The sequence below is a fragment of the Lathamus discolor genome, chromosome 2, assembly GCF_037157495.1.
Source record: "Lathamus discolor isolate bLatDis1 chromosome 2, bLatDis1.hap1, whole genome shotgun sequence".
Lineage (NCBI taxonomy): Eukaryota > Metazoa > Chordata > Aves > Psittaciformes > Psittacidae > Lathamus > Lathamus discolor.
The window spans coordinates 127,849,014-127,867,266 of NC_088885.1; the positions used below are offsets into that span (position 1 = coordinate 127,849,014).

At 40.7% G+C, this 18,253-nt stretch overlaps 1 protein-coding gene across 5 annotated transcripts in view; it reads left to right on the plus strand.

The window, feature by feature from the left end:
- Positions 1–17,379, plus strand: part of GDAP1 (ganglioside induced differentiation associated protein 1) — a 39,753-nt gene extending 22,374 nt beyond the window's left edge. For 4 of the 5 annotated variants that reach the window (XM_065668459.1, XM_065668460.1, XM_065668461.1 and 1 more), the window contains exons 5-6: positions 17–131; positions 2,498–7,703. In XM_065668459.1, the coding sequence (XP_065524531.1) occupies positions 17–131; positions 2,498–2,880 (498 nt within the window). In that variant the 3' untranslated portion in view covers positions 2,881–7,703. Of the gene's footprint in view, positions 1–16; positions 132–2,497; positions 7,704–15,970; positions 16,015–17,196 lie in introns of those variants that run through there. The other variant, XM_065668462.1, reaches the window with a different exon arrangement.
- Positions 17,380–18,253: the final 874 nt, after the last annotated feature.

The window sequence follows — 18,253 nt, forward strand, 5'->3', positions numbered from 1 at the left end:
CTGTACATATGTTTAGTCAAAGCTGCTGGATCATGATAATATAAAATACCTAAAGAAAATACTGGACGAACTGGAAAAAGTTTTGGATCAGGTTGAGACTGAATTGCAGCGGCGAAATGAGGAAACACCAGGTAAGGAATTATTCTTCCTAAATCCTGTTGGTGCTTATGTTTGGGGAGACAGAAGAAACTTCTTGACAGCACAATTATAGAACTGGTTTCAATGCATCCAATTTGATAATTTTAGCATATACTGATCTAACATCACAGGAAGGATGAATGCTGTTTTAAATACTATTTTAGTTTACTGCTGCAGTGAGTTCTCACTGTCTTATGAGAGTGCTTGATCACACTTTCAGCATAGTGAGTGCAATTAGCTGCACAATTTTGCAGTATTTTAACAACAAAATAAGAAAAACCTTAACTATATAATGTTATTCTTGATGTAGTTGTAGGCCTCAGTTCACTAGAATGATCGCAACCTTAGTGTTTAACACAGGTTTATTACAATCTTGTGTAAATACTGTGCTGGTATTTGTGGTATATGCAGAATTAGCAATTTGGATAAGTGTTCTAATCATTAAGCAACTCCTCTACCCCACCCTCTTGGAAAGCAGTAGTGTTTACCTGCCACCCACCCAAATGGAAGTCAAATTTTGTTTAAATGGGATTAGTCTTCTGCTTCTTCAGAGTCTGATCCAACTTCCAGTAGTTCCTCTGACTTCACTGGGAGCTGCATGAAGCATTAGTCAATATCAGCTACATCTGCCTGAATCACTAACTCTTTGCATTTGGCTCTATAAATAGCTGTTGTAGTAAATATCAGTTACTATCAAGACTGTAGATTTGAACCAGCAATTGAAAATCTAGGTTAAATTTTCTACTGGGATACCTGTGAGTCGTAGAAAATATTCTAACTCACAAAGAATGGTATGACTTTTTTCAGCAAACTAAGTCTGTCACCATTTCCAGCAGCCCATTTGCTTTCTATGTTAAATAGCCTTTCCAAGGAGTCAACTGATACAATATTGATGAGCTTATGGAAACCGCCAGGATCACAGGCTATTATCTGCCTCTTGGAATTTTGTCTGAGGTACTCACATTTTTGAGGTTTGTGACCAGTGCTTCTTCAGGTCCTGGCCAAACTCTGAGCTTCTGCTTCTCTCACTACCACTCCAATCACTCATTCACTTATTGCTGCTGCCACAGCAGGCATCTTTCTTTCGCACAGGTTAGATTCTTTGATTTTCCTTTCCATCATCTTACTTACTTAATGCACTGGATGAATCCTCAGGTATCATTTCAGCAACATAGGATAGACACTTTCTCTGCAGAGGCCTTTCTTCCAGACCTGCATAACTGATCGAAATAAACTAGTACCAGCAGTGTGCCAGACTGTCGCTTTCCTCTGGTGGCAAATGAGTTCAAAGGGACATTGCAAAATTTCTCTGTTTCCACAGAGGTGCTGCTGAATGTTCATACCAGTGTTTTTTGTGCCAGTTGTGTGGGAAGAACTGCAAAAAGTTGCAAATAGGGAGGAAACGGCATAGTCCTGTTTGAGATGTAGGTTATCATGCTGGCAGCTATGCGAGCTACCAAATTTCATATCCTGGGTTTCAAAACCTCTTGGTGTAGCCAGCATGGGTCAGCCCTTTCATGTGGTGGTGGTTCAGATCACTGAGGTGTGGTGCTGCCTCGCAGTGCCTTCTGTGAGCCATCCCAGGAAAACTGGAGAGGGAGCCTGGGATCTCCATCTGTGCTCTTGACAAATGGCGGGCAGGGTGAATATCCACAGAATCACAGAATGGTTTGGGTTGGAAGGGACCTTAAGGATCATCTGCTTCCAACCCAGGGATACCTTCCACTGACCAGGTTGCTCAAAGACCCATCCAACCTGGGTTTCAACACTGCCAAGGACGGGGCATCCACAACTTTTCAGTGTAAAAAAAGCCCATGGAAGGACAGGTGGACAGACTCTGCCTCCATGCTGAGCTAGTGTGTTTGGTGCTGGTCAGTCATCTGATCCATTTAGTTTTGACTTAAAAGTCTCCAACAAATTAACAGTGTTTGAGTGAATGCCATAGAGCTGAATGGGACTGGCGAGACGATGAATTCTTCAGGCAAGTGGTAGCTTTTCAATAAAAGCTAAACTGCCAGCTTCCTTTCCACTCCTGTTTAATTTAATCCAGATTTGAGAAATGTCATTGAGGAAAACAAGTGTTTACTGTGGGTTTTAATTTTTGGACCTAAAATGCATCTCTTTTTTCCTCAACAAATGTAGGCCAGGCTGCTGAGCCTAAGACTTTAGAATATTGTGTGAAGAATATACAGGGATTAGGGAAATGTTCATTGATTATAGCCTTATTTTAGCTCAAGTGGTGATGGTGTTTATTAGACAGCATTTTAAAATAGCACTAAACTAAGTGCTAGCACATGGGGGCTTCTTTGTGGCTTGTATTCCAGTAGCTCCTAATTCATTATGTTTTATCTCTGCTTAGAAGATGGAAATCAGCCTTGGCTCTGTGGTGATTTCTTCAGTCTGGCAGATGTATCACTTGCTGTCACATTACATCGCCTGAAGTTTCTGGGATTAGCAAGAAGAAACTGGGGAAATGGAAGGCGGCCCAACTTGGAAGCCTACTATGAGCGTGTCCTGAAGAGAAAAGCATTTTGCAAAGTTTTAGGACACGTCAACAATATATTAATCTCAGCTGTGCTGCCAACAGCGTTCCGTGTGGCCAAGAAAAGAGCTCCCAGGGTTCTCGGTACCACCCTGCTGGTCAGCATGCTGGCAGGAATGGGTTATCTTGCTTTCATGTGTCTCCGGAAGAGGTTTACCAACGTGATACTACCATTTAGAACCAGGCAGAGTTATTTTTAGACCCATCTGCCCCTGGTGGTGAGTGGAGGGCATCTCTACCTGCCCCTGGAAAACTTCCCCAATAAAATATAAACACAGAAGAAAGATTATGTCTGTGAATTAGAACATTGTCACACAGTAATCATCTCCTGCTATTGTAGAATTGGATTGGCAATGCTGAGGTTATTTGGAAAACACATGTAGGAGGGACAACAAAGGAAAGAAGAGACTTTCTCTTCAGACAAGGACCTGTAAGGGCTGTGACAGTGCTTTGTTAAAGTGGTGATTGTCTCTTTTATGCAGTAGCTCACCTAATTATAATGCTTTTATTTAATAGATATGCAGCAATGTGACAGCTTTTCAGTGCAGGTGAAATGCATTACTGTGCAGAATCCAGCATTGTTGAAATACAGAAAATAGCACTTTCTCTTAAGTAGCTGGAGTAGGATTTAAGTGGAACATAGGCTCTGTGCCTGGTGTGTGCTGGAGTGAGTGTCTCTGTACTGATGAATTTCTACGGATTTGCAGCTGGACCTTTGGGAATGTTTTAAGAAGTAGTGTTGTGGAGCCACTTTTGTCACTGTATGTTCATGCACCAGTGCAGGAAGAGACCTGAAACACATATTATAGAGTCATAGAATACCAAGTTGGAAGGTACCTCAAGGATCATCTGGCTTTCTTGGCAAAAACATAATCTAGACAAGATGGCCCAGCACTCTGTCCAGCTGAATCTTAAAGTGTCTAGTGTTGGGGAATCCAACACTTCCTGGGGAGATTATTCCAATGACTGTTCTCATTGTGAAAGATTTTCCTCTTGTGTCCAGTCAGAATCTCCCTAGGAGTAACTTGTACCCATTACCCCTAATTTTTATCATATGACTCCTTGTAAAAGGGGAGTGTCCATCTTTGTAGCCACCCTTTACTCACATACAGTGACAAGGTCTCTCCTGAGCCTTCTTTTCTCCAGGCTGAACAAGCCCAGCTCTCCCAAACTTTCCTCATACAACAGCTTTCCTAGTCCTTTGATCATCATTGCAGCCATTCTCTCCAGCTTGTCCACATCTTTTTTGTATTGCAGGAACATGGTATTCCAGGTGTGACTTGAAGCTCTGAGTGGGACAACAACATCTTTATCTCTGCTGGGGATACCCTTGTTGATGTAACCCAGCATCCTGTTGACTTTCTTTGCTGCAGCTGCACACAGTTCACTCATATTGAGCTTGCTGTCCACCAGGATCCTCAGGTCTCTTTCTACAGAGCTGCTCCCCAGATGGATAGGTTCCAGCCTGTGCTGCACTCTTAGAGATTGCGTTTACCAGGGGGCAAGACCTTACACTTTTCATTGTTGAAATTCAAAAGGTTCTTGTTAGCCCACTCTTCCTGCTTATCCAGGTCTTCTTGCAGGGTAGCTCTTCCTTCCAAAGAGTCCACTTCCTCACTCAGTTTGGTACCATTGGCAAACTTAATAATGGTACATTTGATCCCATCATCCTTATAACTTATAAAGACACTGAACAGTGTTGGGCGCAGTATTGATCCCTGAGGGACCCCACTAGTGACAAGTGCCAGGAACTCTTTGCCACCACCCTCAGGGTGTGATCAGCTAGCTCCCCACCCACTGCACAGACGACTCGTCAAGACAATAACATGACAGTTTCTCTAGGAGGCTTTGGAAAACCATATTGAAAGCCTTGGAGAAATCCAGGTAGGCAGAGTCCACAGTTCAGTTTGCCCCTGTTGAATTTGTGCTGGCTTTTCCCAGTTATGTGCTTGGTTTGACTTGTGATAGCCCACAGGAGGATTTGTTCCATAATCTTCCTAGGGATTAATGTAAGATTGATGGACCTGTAATTTCCAGGATCCTCCTCTGGGCCCTTCCTGTAGATGGGGTGACATGGCCCTTCTTCCAGTCTTCTGGGATGTCTCCCAGTCTCCATGACTTTTCAGAGATTATTGACAGCAGCCTTGCAATGACATCAGCCTTGCAATGACATCAGCCAGCTCTCTTGACATCCTCAGGTGGATATTGTCAGTGCCCATCAATCTGTAGGGGTCAAGCTCCTGTAATAGTTCATACAGTAATTCGTATTTCACTGATGGTGGATCTGTGTCTGTGTCGACCTAGATTTCAGGTCCCAAGGCCTGGGGCCCAACAGTGCTGGTAAAGACAGAGGTGAAGAAAATGTTGAGAATCTCTGCATATTCAGTCTTGGTAATTAATTCCCCTTTCTTGCTTAACAGCAGGCCAGTGTTTCCCTTTTGTTTATGCTTCTTAATGTACCCGAAGAACCCTTTCTTGTAGTTCTTGACACCTCTGGCAAGTTTCAGTTCAAGCTGAGCTTTTGCTTTTCTAACTGAGTCACTGCACACCCTGGAAATGCCCTTGTATTTCTCAATAGTTATTTGTCCACTTCTCCATCTCTAGTATGTCTTCTGGTTTTGAGCAGACATCAGTGATTTGTGGGCCACATGAGTGAGATTCTCCAGAGACATCAGCAGTCAACAGATGCTAGGCTTCTGCTGAAATACAAATGGGAGTGAAAAAACTTGAAACTTGTCTTTTGAAAGCTTTTTGGGTAGGCTTTGGCTCAGCCAGGTACCCAGCCCAGCTGCGAGCCCTGACTGAGTCAACCCAAACTATCTATCTCGGTGCACATGTACTGCTTTCATTGGGATGGCTTGATAGAGTTGTCTCTGTATCAGTGTCCCATGTACCCTTTCTTGTTTCCACTCTGAGCACTAGCTATATCTTGCACACTACTTGGCTATGTTAGCAATGGCACATGCCTCTGTAAAATGTTTGCCCACAATGTGCCACAGCCAACTAGAAAATGTATGCACAACAATGCATTTTGTAGAAGTAGTATAAAATAGTTCACTATCTTTCAGTCTGGTTAGGTAGCCTAGATTGAAGGTGGAACTGTAGTTTAGCAATCTGTTTACTTATGGAGAGGTGTCATATTGGTGGCAAGTGATAATATATGTCAGTTTGGAGACTGATTATTTGTACTGCAGATTTTTTGCAAAGCTGCACTCTTGCAGCATGTAGGAAAGGTGTAGAAAACCACTTTGATTACTTCTCACTACTCAGCAGATGCTGAGAGTTTTATTAGGTTTGAAATGATCTCCCAGTTCAATGAGAAGTGCATAATTACCTGGAATAGACTTTGAAACATTTTGCGGCAAGAAATCAATTGGGAAGGGCTGAACATTCTCATGACAGTTTAGTAAGATTTTTGTATTCTTGATGAATGCCTGAAAGCCTCAGAATTTTGTTTACAAGCTGTAGATAACTGCAACAAGCAAAACTTAGCTTTAAATAGCCTAAGAACATTTTAGATCCAGTGCTGGTGGCATTGGTCTCTCTGAATACAGCAGAAAGAAGATCCTCAGTCAAGTTTCCTGGAGAGAACTGAGGCAGTTTCTGTCTGGGCAGTCTCACCATCTAGCACATGTCAAAATTGATGAAATTGTTGAATACTCCTACTCGTAATTTAATATTGTGCTAGTTGTCTAGCAAAAGAAGACCTTTTCAGTAATAAGAAACATCTTACCTAAGAAACAATGCTTTATTTCATTTGTTAAAAGGACAGTTTTATATAATTCTATTTCATGGCCCAGTTGTCCTCAAGAACTTGTTGAATTAAGTTTGCTCTATTTATAAAAACTTTAGAGTAAACTTAATCCAACAGTACTATTAATGTGCTGGCAGCTTCAACTGAGTTTGTTGTTTGTGTATTGCAGTTCATCTGCGTTTACTTGTAACAAACAAATTCCACTAAGTTTGACACAGAGTAAGGCCTGTAACTTAATGCTTCCCTGGTATGTGTTCCTGTCAGGCCATCTGTAGAACGTAATCTGATCAAGTCAGGGTAAAATTCAATATATATGATTTAGCTTTCTTTAGAATTGATTTATATTTTACTTTTTCTTTCCTCTTTTTTTTTAATGCATTAGTTATAAATAAGAACACTTACATTCCCTGAGGTGTGCCGGTTTAGTTCACACTAGCAGTCCTGTGGGCTGTGATACAAATTATCGGTGGAACAGTTCTACTTCCCCCCAGACCTCAGTGATCTCTGCCAGGAGCTGCAGATACTGTTGGGAAGGAGTGAAGTGACCACCAGATGTCAGTAGTCCTCCAGGGCTACGTTTTGGCATGCCTCAGATGTGCAGGAAAACACTAGTTTTCGCAAACATAACGTGATCTCAGCGTAAGATGGACGTGAGCATCCTCTTCGGACTGGTAGTCTCTCAAGAGCTCTTGAAACAACTGCTTTGGTCTGTCACAGGTTGGTTCTCTGATGCCTGTCAATTATACTTGTGTGTTGTTTCAATTCTGGATAAATAAGAGGGCAAAGTTGAAATAATATTTCACATTAAAATGAATGTTACTGAACAGCAATTAAACTTGTCCGCAGGAATGAACGTGGATAAAACTTGTACTGTGGAGAAGTCTGGATCTCTGATTTAATTCATGTTTGTTACTTCAACTGTTTGAAGCCTCCTTATTTTCACTGCCTTGAAGTACTCTGTGCAACAGTGATTTCTGTACAGGTGGCAGGAAAAGGCTTATCCATGATTAAATTCCTCAAAATAGGATGGGATTTAGAAGCACATATGCTTTATTTCACTCTTTGCGCAGGATAGCTTTTGTGTGGTGCTTGTAAAGTTTCTTTTCAGCCTGCCTTATTTTCCTTGCTGTGATACCTCTCTTTACTATTTAGATTGGATACACCAGCCATCTTCCAATTTTCATTTCCTGTTTGTTCTCATATCATGCATCAGATATATTTCATATCTTTTTATGTGGGACCTGCACAATAAACACTGATTCAAGATCACTTTCTAGACTGGTTTATGTCTTCTGTATCAGTAAAACAAAGTACCTTTGAAGATCACACAGCGTTGCTGAACGGAGTCTGATTCTGTTCAAGGAGAAAAGGCTCTGCTATTTCAGTTGAAAAGGTGGTCAGCAGGTTACCTTGCATGTATTTTGGAGCAACAGTTAAAATGATGGTTTTCTTTGGTTGTCTGTCTGAGCTGTATATGCATGAGGCTCAACAGAAGACATTTAATAATGCAAAAAACCCCAAACAACCACATTTAAAGAAGGAAGGCAAGCACTTCTTGTGTTTTCAATTAATTCTTACTAAAGAAACCCCTCACTTCCCTTTTGAATGTGACCCCGATTCTTGGCTTACGTTGTAGAGCTGCAGAAGCTGGGGTTCCTTACTGTCAGGTGCATGACAAGCATGTAAGCTGCATCCACACTGACGTTATCCTTAATGGGACCAAGCAGTGTGTCCTGACCTGTGTTAGTGTCTCCATAGACATCTAGTTTTGGGTTTTTTTTTGGCCTTGCACTGTAGCAGTCTGCATTGGACCTCCTTTCTTGTAAGCATAAGAACAGACAACAGTACTTGAGGCTTGCATGCAGTTCCTCTTGCTATTTGAAAGTTGTGAGAGCTGCTAGGATCAGGTAGACAGCTGGTTAGGTTTGAGTTCAGGGAGATTATGACCCCTGTGGTCTATGACCAACCTCGAGGTGTCCTTGATGTTAGTATTAATCAGAAGTATACACAGAGCCATTGCTGTGAAAGGCTTATGTCTAAACAGGCAAGAGGAGCAAGAGTGAATGGGAAGGTAAGTAAGTACAGCAAGTAGAAAAACCTTGTCCAGGTTCACACAGCATACGTCCCCTTCTGTGTATTACATTTTAATGGCATTTTTTTACTTAAGTCTTAATTTTTTGAGAGCTACTAAGGTTTAGAGAGCAGATTGGCATGCCCTAATTCCTGGGGATTAGAGATAGAAAGTAGGAGAGAAGTAGTGGAGCTAGCTAACTGAGGCCCAGTGTACTCTGTAATAAAATATATGACAGATAATTCTTTCCTGAGGTCTCATTATTGAGTTTATCTCTCAGTTTAGCTGATGTTAGACAAAGAGATGTAAGTTTTTTTTAGGCAATTTATAAGATGTGCTAAGGAAGTTAAAAGCATGTAGAAAAATACCAAACAAAATATGGTGTTTTGTTTCTACTTTCTTTAAAAATAAGATTTAGTTTTGGTGCAGTACCAGCTCACAAAGTCAGGCACTGACTTTCAGCAGGAAATTCCAGAAGCCAGAGTTCTTACAATACTGTTAACTCACTCATACAGTACCTCAGTAGCATTTTTATTTCTGTTTTTCTTTCTAAGTTACAATCATAGTGCTTTATTTAATGTGAAGTTAAAAATGTTCCACCATAAAATAGTTAAGCTGTGGATAAATTTAGTGTTGTGGGAAGAATCTGCTGGAATTTGCAGAATTTAAATTCTAGCCAAGTCCATCTTAGCTTTAGATCAGCATTGTTTTTTTTTTTAACCAAAGTTTAAAATACTTATAATGGTATAAAAGTGTATAAATTAATGTATACTAGCATAACTAAATACATATATCTTTATTAATATATGTTAATCTCCTTTATATATTATATACAGCATCCCTATTTATCCCTTCTATTTCTTCTGCTGAAAGTGGGTAATTGACAGTTATGCATATTGCTATGTGATTTATAAAAAACAGCTCTAAAGCCAAAATGATTAAAAGTCGGTTGATTTATTTACAATTAGCACAGTTAAATTAACACAACACAGTTTTTGTTCAAACCCAGTTCTTTAGTATGTGCAATTTTGGAGATCCTTTGTTTAGACATTGTCTAAATACTGTTGTGAGGTCAGGTATACTCCCCACCAGCAGCCTGAAAGGGGATGAAGGAGAGGTTCTGTACCTGACTGTGGCTGAAGAACCAAAAAGAAACAGCTTCTCTAGAGTACTGTGTTCATCTCTGGGGGTCCCAACACACGAGGGATGTGGACCTGTTGGAATGAGTCCAGAGGAGGCTATGAAGGCGCTCTCCTATGAAGACAGCCTGAGAGAGTTGGGCTTGTTCAGCCTGGAGAAGAGAAGGCTCTGGAGAGACCTTAGAGCAGCCTTCCAATACCTAAAGGGTGCTGACAAGAAAGCTGGAGAGGGGCTTTTTACAAGTGTGTGTAGTAATCGGACCACAGGTAATGGCTTTAAACTGAAAGAGGGTAGATTTAGATTAGATATTATGAAGAAATTCTTCCCTGTGAGGGTGGTGAGACGCTGGCACAGGTTGTACAGAGAAGCTGTGGATGCCCACTCCCTGGCAGTGTTCAAGGCCAGGTTGGACGGGGCTTTGCACAACCTGGTCTGGTGGAAGGTGTCCCAGCCCATGGCAGGGGGGTTGGAACTGGATGACCTTTAAGGTCCCTCCAATCCAAAACATTCTATGATTCTATAATTCCAAAGGTATTTGCTTTCCAGGCAGAACTGGGGAGCACATGGAGAGGGAGTGAGTCAGACTCCTTGTGTCACCGGCATATTTTTTGTGTGGGATGTGTTCCGCTTCACTGTTCCTACATGAAAAAGGTTCAGCTGCTGTCTGCCCTTATTTACTTCAATCTCATTATGGTACTATTCTCATTATGGTACTATTTGATAACATTGGTAACATCATGAACGTAGGTACCTGAGAATATACATTAATGTATTTGGTGCTTCCTGTTAGTTGTTTGTCCACATCAGAAGCTGAATGCTACTGCATTTAAACTGGACAAAAAGCTAGCTGTTGAGAAACAATTGCCCTCCTGAAAATGGCTCATTCAGGGCTTGTTTCAGAAAGGTTACCTAACTTCAAGCGTTCAAGCAGGTAATGCCGTTGTTTCCCTATGCAGCAGAATATAGAACATTCATGGGGCCAGACCTGGTGTGAGGAGACCACTGTTTCTGTCACCTACTGAGGCATTCACCTTACAGAAAGTGAACTTTGTACTGAAGTTGGTAAAACTCAGTAGAGAGGAAATACTCCCCCCTCGTAGTTACTTGCCCTGTGCTATAGACTGCAGAGTCAGGCTTTTATTTTTACCAGCACAAAACATGTCTGTCTGTAGAAATCAGAGACTGCCAATCACTGAGCAATTTTATGGAGAGCAGGGCTTACACACAGCCTCCTCTGCCAGTTATGTTTAAAAGCCAGCAGCTGACAAATGCTGACCTCTTGGAAAGAGTGCTTTTAGGTACATAACACAGGTTCGGTGAAGCAGAGGGAATTCCAGGCCCAAAAGAACCAGAGAAGAAACGGTCCAAAGAAGCTCCATCACCATTTCGTCTGATCCAGCTCTGGGTGACTCTTCTGCAGATGCAGAGTGGCATTTGTATTGCTATTTCGTGGGAGGTATTTGTCCTACCTCACTTCAACTATTTAATTGAAATCAATGGAGGTAAATGCTATCAAGGAGTATCTGTCTTGGTTGAATGCATGATGATGCCAGCTTCCTAATACAGATACTTAAGTTGGACTGTTGTTCAGAAAGGTACTGTGAAAGCATATGCTTTGAACTGCATAACTCTTCCCAGACACCTTGTCACAGCCTAGACACCAAAGTAGACTTGTGGATTGTACCCCAGAGCCAGAGCAGTAAAAGTAGAAGGATCTATTGCTTAGATTTTCAGGTCTTTTAATAGAATAGCACCAGAAACAAAGATCTCACAGGAAGTGTGTACCAGATGCCCTTTGTCTAAATCTGGTGCCTTAAAAAGTTGTGCACCCTTCCATTGTGCTGAGTTTTAGAAAGTTTTAATACACGGAGGCACAAGCCACTTAAAGTTACAGAGGAAACAAAATTGGCTGATATTGCAGTAACGGAGGTATCAAGATTTCAGTTTCTAACAAAAAGCCAGATTCAGATCTGGTATGAGTCATTGTTACAAAAAATTTGTGGTGCATCTTCTTACATGAGATCTGAATTTGATTTTAAAGTCATTATGCCATGAATCACATTTTAAGACTTTGCCTTGACAAGTTTTGTTTTAATCAACCTATTTGTTACAAAGACAATGAAAGCTGCACAATACCTTTTCGAAACAAAGGTTACATGCAGAGCCGAAGCTTTTAAAAGCTGTTTAAGCTTGTAATATGGGCAGCATGTATTGAATCATAAATTTTGGAATTTTTTTGGAGTTGTTTCTGGAATAAAGAATTCTTTTAAAACAAGTCCAAGAATGTATGTTTAGGACTGATTCCAGAACTGCATCATAAAATTTTTATTCTTTGGATTTGAAAGAGAACCAAAAAGCTATAGCTGACTTCATTTTAGTGTTGTTAACAGCATATTGTGGCTGGGATACAAGGAATCTCTAGCAAATAAAAAGATTTCTGTGTGTGTGTACATATATATTACACACATATATATAGTGAAAATAACTCTGCTTAGTTAATTTTCATAGGAATATCATGCTGGATAAGAGTTCTGCCAATTCATGAGTGTTACAAGAAATCCTCAGGATTCTTTTGTGCAAAGGAAAAGATGCAAATATTCCCGAAGTGGCTGGCATCCGTAGCAGCACGTGGAGGTGAAGTCCAGCAGCAGCTGAAAGAAGTTCACTGCAGTCCACCAGCCTTGCATGACATGTGGGAGGAGAAGCAAACCAAGCTTCGAACCCAGCGCAAGAAGTGGCAATGCTTAGCTAGTTGCACACCTAGATGCCTAACGTGTCCCTAACACCTCTGTCTAATTTGGAATGAGTGTTTACACAGGCTGTGTTGCCAATGGCTCTATCAGGTGTCAGTCTTTGCATTGGAGAAGGCCTACGTATGGAGATCAGGAATCAAGCAAAAGTTTATACTTGTATTTGTGTAGAGAATATCTTGAAGATGTATTTATGAAGAAAAACGTATTCATGTTTTGTTATAAAAGACATAGGGAGAAAAAAGGATGCTCACAATTTACAGTGAGTATTGTAAGTTTATGTTAGAAATTCTCAAGGCAGCCCAAAGCAGAGCAGAGGCAATAGAGACAAGATACCAGTCAGGTCAACCATGGTTTCCTTCTTGCATCTTTAAGTAAAGAGGGAGATCCTATATTTAAAGACTGGAGATCTCTCCCCTTCTCAGAATGTCTTGAAAGAAGATCCAAAACCTTTCCTTGGTCTTCCAAACTGTAAAAGGTGTTTTAGTTCTTACAGAAGATTATGTTATATAAAAGAGCACCCAGAGAGCTTTCTCTGGAGGAAGGGCTGTAAAAGATTAAAACTCTTACCTTAGCAAGAATGAGTTCTGAAATTCAGGCATAGTTTAACACTTCACACTGACACACTTCAACACCATAATGTTATGGGAGAAGGGTTGGACTAGGTGACTTTTGAAGGTCCCTTTCAACCCCAACTGTTCTGTGGTTCTATGAAAAGAGATTGGGAAGACAGTAATGGAGACAGAAAGAGGACCTGAAATGGTAAGTTTCATTACACATTTGCAGGCTGATAACCTTAAGGTTTATGCTTTACTTGGTTTTGTTGTTTTGTTGGGGTTTGTTTGTTTGTTTGGGTTTTGTTTGTTTTTAATAAAGAATAAATCCGCACCTGATAGACTGCTACACTGAATGTGTGCAATACTGTCATGAGGGAGATGCAATTACAGCATATTATCTGTTGATGAGTAGGTAGAGACTTTACTTACTGTGTGCGAGAGTTCCTCTGAACATCTCTGTTGGGGAGTCGACATGCAAGGAAACAAGCATTACTGTTACATGGTTCATTGAGTCTTTCAATACTGATTCTGTTTAACTAGTTGCTCTGTATTTCAGCCACAGCTTAAAAACACAGATTCAAGATAGCAGTAATTTCCCTGCTTATTCCATTAATGATTTATTAGGTATTAACAAATTTCATGGTTTTGTATGTATTATAATTAATCTCACCATAGGACCTTGCCTCAAAAGCAGTTTTGTTCTGCTACACTGCAGTCCTTCATCTCATGTTTGTTTGAACAGGACTGCTTCTAATTTGGGCTGTTTGCCCTATAACCTGCAGTTCCCTAGGCTCCTGCTAGCTGTGGACACTTTGTGTTATGTTGCTTCTTAGAATCATAGAATTGTTTAGGTTGGAAAAGACCTTTAAGAGGATTAAGTTACACCTTTACCCAGGACTGCCAAGTCCACCACTAAACCATGTCCCTAAGTGCCACATCTATGTGTCTCTGAAACACCTCAAGGAATGGGCACTGCCACCCTGGGCAGTCCCTTCTTGTGCCTGACAACCCTTTCTGGGAATAAAATTTTCCAATCTAACCTTCCCTGGTGCAGCCTGAGGCCATTTCCTCTTGTCCTATCACTTGTTCCTTGGGAGCAGAGACTGACACCTATCCCGCTACAACCTGCTTTCGGGAGCAGTAATGTCTCCCTGAGCCTCCTTTTCTCCAGGCTAAACAACCCCAGTTCCCTCAGCAGTTCCTCATAAGATTTATTCTCTAGACCTTTTTTCATCACCTTCTGTGCCATTTTCTGGACGTGCTCTAATGTCTCTCTTGTAGCGAGGGCCCCAGAACTGAATACAGTATTTGAAGTGCAGCCTCACCAGGGATGACCACTTCTCTTCTTCTGCTGGCCACACTTTGTGATACCAGCCATGGTGCCATACCTCTGAGACTATTTCATCTCTGCTCTACTGTATTTCCAGCAGGCACCTGGTAGGTTGAAGTCCCCCAAGAGAACAAGGGTGAGTGTTTGTGAGACCTCTCCCAGCTGCTTGTAGAATATTTTGGCTGTCTCTTCATCCTGGTTGTATGACCTGTAACAGAATCCCTTTGATATCTTCCTTGTGGGCCTTCCCCCAGATTCTTAACCCATAAAGACTCAACCGTATCGTCACCATCATTAAGTTCTAGACAACAAAAATACTCCTTAAGATACCGGGCTAGCCACCGCTTCTCCTTTCTTGCTTATGCCTTCTAAAGAGTTTATAGCCATCCATTGCGGAACTCCAGTTGTGTGAGTCATCCCACCACTTTTCTGTGACAGCAACTGTGCCACAGTTTTCCAGCTGTAGAATGGCTTCCAGCTCCTCCTGTTTGTTGCCCATGCTGCGTGCATTGGTGTAGATGCACTTCAGTTACGGTACTGATACCACCACCTTTTTGGGAAGAAGAGTCCTAAGTCTTGTATGACATTCAACCACAGAACTAGATTTTGGAGCAGGAGGCTGACATTGCCTAATTACTGTGTCACGATTATCTGTTGTACTTCTATAGGCCTGGGTATTTGGCAGTCTGATGGTACTTAGCAAAAGTAAGATATTCACTAACAGCAATACTGGAATATTACAATAGCATTGTGTTAATAACTAGTGATTTAGTAAACCACAGTGTTTTCTTACGTAAACGATTTCACCAGAGCTAGTGGAGTCCCAGCTTTGGCTATGGGAATAGGGAAACTGGGATGGGATTGGTGTCCCTTTAGTATAAGAAAAAGGGCAAAAATTTAGGCAGATGTTACTGCAATGTTGCCTGTTATATTAGTGCTGCCACAAATTGTATTTACAGTGCTTTGTGCAAGGAGTTGTACATACTGACTCTGCTTGCAAGAATGATTTAATTTAAAGGAATTGCTTGCTGAGGTTATGAAAAGCAAGGAATTTATCAAGCTTTATATGCTCTGAGGCACGGTTCTTGGTAATAATAGCTTAGCATTAACTGTAATTGACATGACAGTTACTTTTGGTATTGCCTAGCTTTCTATGAGGAAAATTCATGCATATTTCTAGCTTGACCTATCTTTAACATTTTGTGCTCCAATTCTACTACTTAGAAATATAACTGCAAGTTTTGTGCAGTAATCTGTGAAACAGAATGCCAATTCTCCAAACCTTAAATGGCAGAAATACGTTTAATATCATGAATACTTCATCTGTAAGACAATGGTCTTTTTGTGATTGCCTGTTAGAACATATAGCTCCCACCTGACTCAGTAAGACTTTGGACAGTTAGGACCTCTGAATCAGGCTCACAGTAGATGTCCTTATTATTACATATAATGCAGTTAATTTGGGAGAAACATACATAAGTCAGGTTGAGAAATGAGACCTTTTCACATGTAAAATTCCTTAATCCATTTGCATATAGCGAGCATATCTGGGAAAGCATGGTGTGACAGTGATCATTGTGGTAGATTGGCAACTGATCCAAAAGCAGAAGTTTCACTTTACAAAAATCTGTGGAAACTTTTCTTTCTTTTATAGTTGTGCTAACTCTTTCTGTGTTTTATCTTTTCAGACTCATATTCAGACAATCTAAAAATCAGATTGAACCTTTACCAGGTAATTTACTGGGTACCAATTATAAATCTTTTATTACAGAAGCATACAATGGTTTGGGTTGGAAGGGTCCTTACGATCTAGTTCCAAGACCCCTGCCGTGGCAGGGATGCCTCACATTAGACCATGTCACCCAAGGCTCTGTCCAACCTGGCCTTGAACACCACCAGGGATGGAGCATTCACAACTTCGCTGAGCAACCCATTCCAGTGCCTCACCACCCTCACAGTAAAGAATTTCCTCCTTATATCCAATCTAAACTTCCCGTGTTTAAGCTTTAACCCGTTACCCCTTGTCCTATCACTACAGTCCCTAAAGAAGAGACCCTCCCCAGCATCCTTATAGGTCCCCTTCAGATACTGGAAGGCTGCTATGAGGTCTCCACGCAGCATTCTCCAGACTTTTTACATCTGTACTTGCAAAAACCAGTAGGTACATTAAAAAAAACCCCACCCAAAACCAGTTATCTGTTTGGGAACATGAATTGGCTCATTCCTCAAGCTGGAGAAAAGGCCAGTAAGGCCTACATGTATTATTCTAGCAACTGCCTTATGCTTTGTGCTACATGGCAGACAGCTAAATTTCAGATGAATGCAAATGGTGGAATTTTCCTTTCTAGCCCAGCCATGCCAAATGTTTACGGGGTTTACATGCCTACACTTGAAGTTTTGCTTATGAAGTATAGTCACTGTGCTTCATCGAAAGGAGCTCAGTACAAGTACGTGGTTTATGGTCAGCAGTGTTTGGGTAAGACATTTGCATAATTTCCTCAAGAGGCAATGACTCCACGCTGTCTGCTCAAGTAGCTGTAAGAAAACACTAGATAGTTTTCCAAATTGTAGTACCTCTGTCTGAATACGAGCCTTGATGGCCGTGTTTAAAACAGGGAGTTATTATATGTGATAAATTATTTTCTCTTTAGCCTCTGAAGTCTGCCTGATACAGTGTATATAAGGAGTCTGAGGAGGCATGGTTTCTTAAAAACTCTTTTCCAAACCTAGAAGAGAAGCAGTGCAACAGAGAATGATCAATGGTCTCTACTTCATATTTCAGTAACACTATCTTCTGATAACCTTTGACATAACAAGAGCAAGAGACATTTTATTCTTTGAATTGAACCTATATCCTTAAGCTATTAATTGGTACTAATTTGGCCTTATTTGGATGCTTCCTTGTTATTTTCAGGATACTAAAGATCCTTTAAGCTGCCTGAAGAGATCTTGATACATTTTCTTCTTCCCCATTGCAACAGTTGATACACTTAGCATAGACTGTTTAAGAAATTGTCAACTCTTTTGAATTCCTCTTTTTCCTACATTATTTTCCAGCAAAAATGTAACAGACATATAAATAAATACATTCCTTAAATTACCATCTTTGTTTTCCTTTCTTCTTTTCCTAAGAAACATGAACCTTTGTTGTTACTGTTTAGTCTTGCTGAAGTTACTAATTCATGCTCACCATTTAATGGTTGATTATAACAAAGTGTAGGAGAGAGTCCTATTATTTGCTTACTACACTTTCTGGAATAAAAATTACATCCTAAAAACTTGCCTAAATTTGTCCTGCTTTGAGAGGTATCTGAGAAGCCTCCTCTCAGCTTTGTGCCACAGCCAATTTGGAAGAAGCATAGTCTTTTTGATGTTCTGGATTTGGTGATTTATAAAGAGACCCCCAGTTTCAGAGCACTGTTGCCCCTGCTTATCATTACTATAAAAATTTCAGCAAGTCTATTTCTCTTCCTTGCCTGATACAAAGTGCAAAGAGGACACAATTAACAGCAGGTTTTTTTCACTAAAAAGGCACCATTTTATCAAGTACTTTTTGCAGCTTTTCCAGTTTTCTAACATACATTTCATGTCTGCCTCTATTTCCCCCTCCTTTTCACAAGTCTGTTAATCAGTGCTTTTAAAATGTCCATTTCAAGGTCATCCCCAAGTCCTCATTTGGGTGTGGAGATCAAAGGGCTTGAAGATAGAACCTAATTTATACTCAGAACAGTCCTGGCCCTTTTCATGGCATGTTGTACTTTATATTGTAAACTACTACTGTGGAAAAACCCCATTTCATTCATCACCTAAATTCATGCATCCTCCTAAAAGACACCTCTTCTCTTTGTCAGACTTTGCAGTCAGTTTGTGCCTTAAAATAAGTTTTTTTTTTGCTCACCCCCCATCATCTATTGCAAAGCTAGAGCAGAATCTCCATTCTCAGATAAAATTTTTACACTAAGCTTATTTCC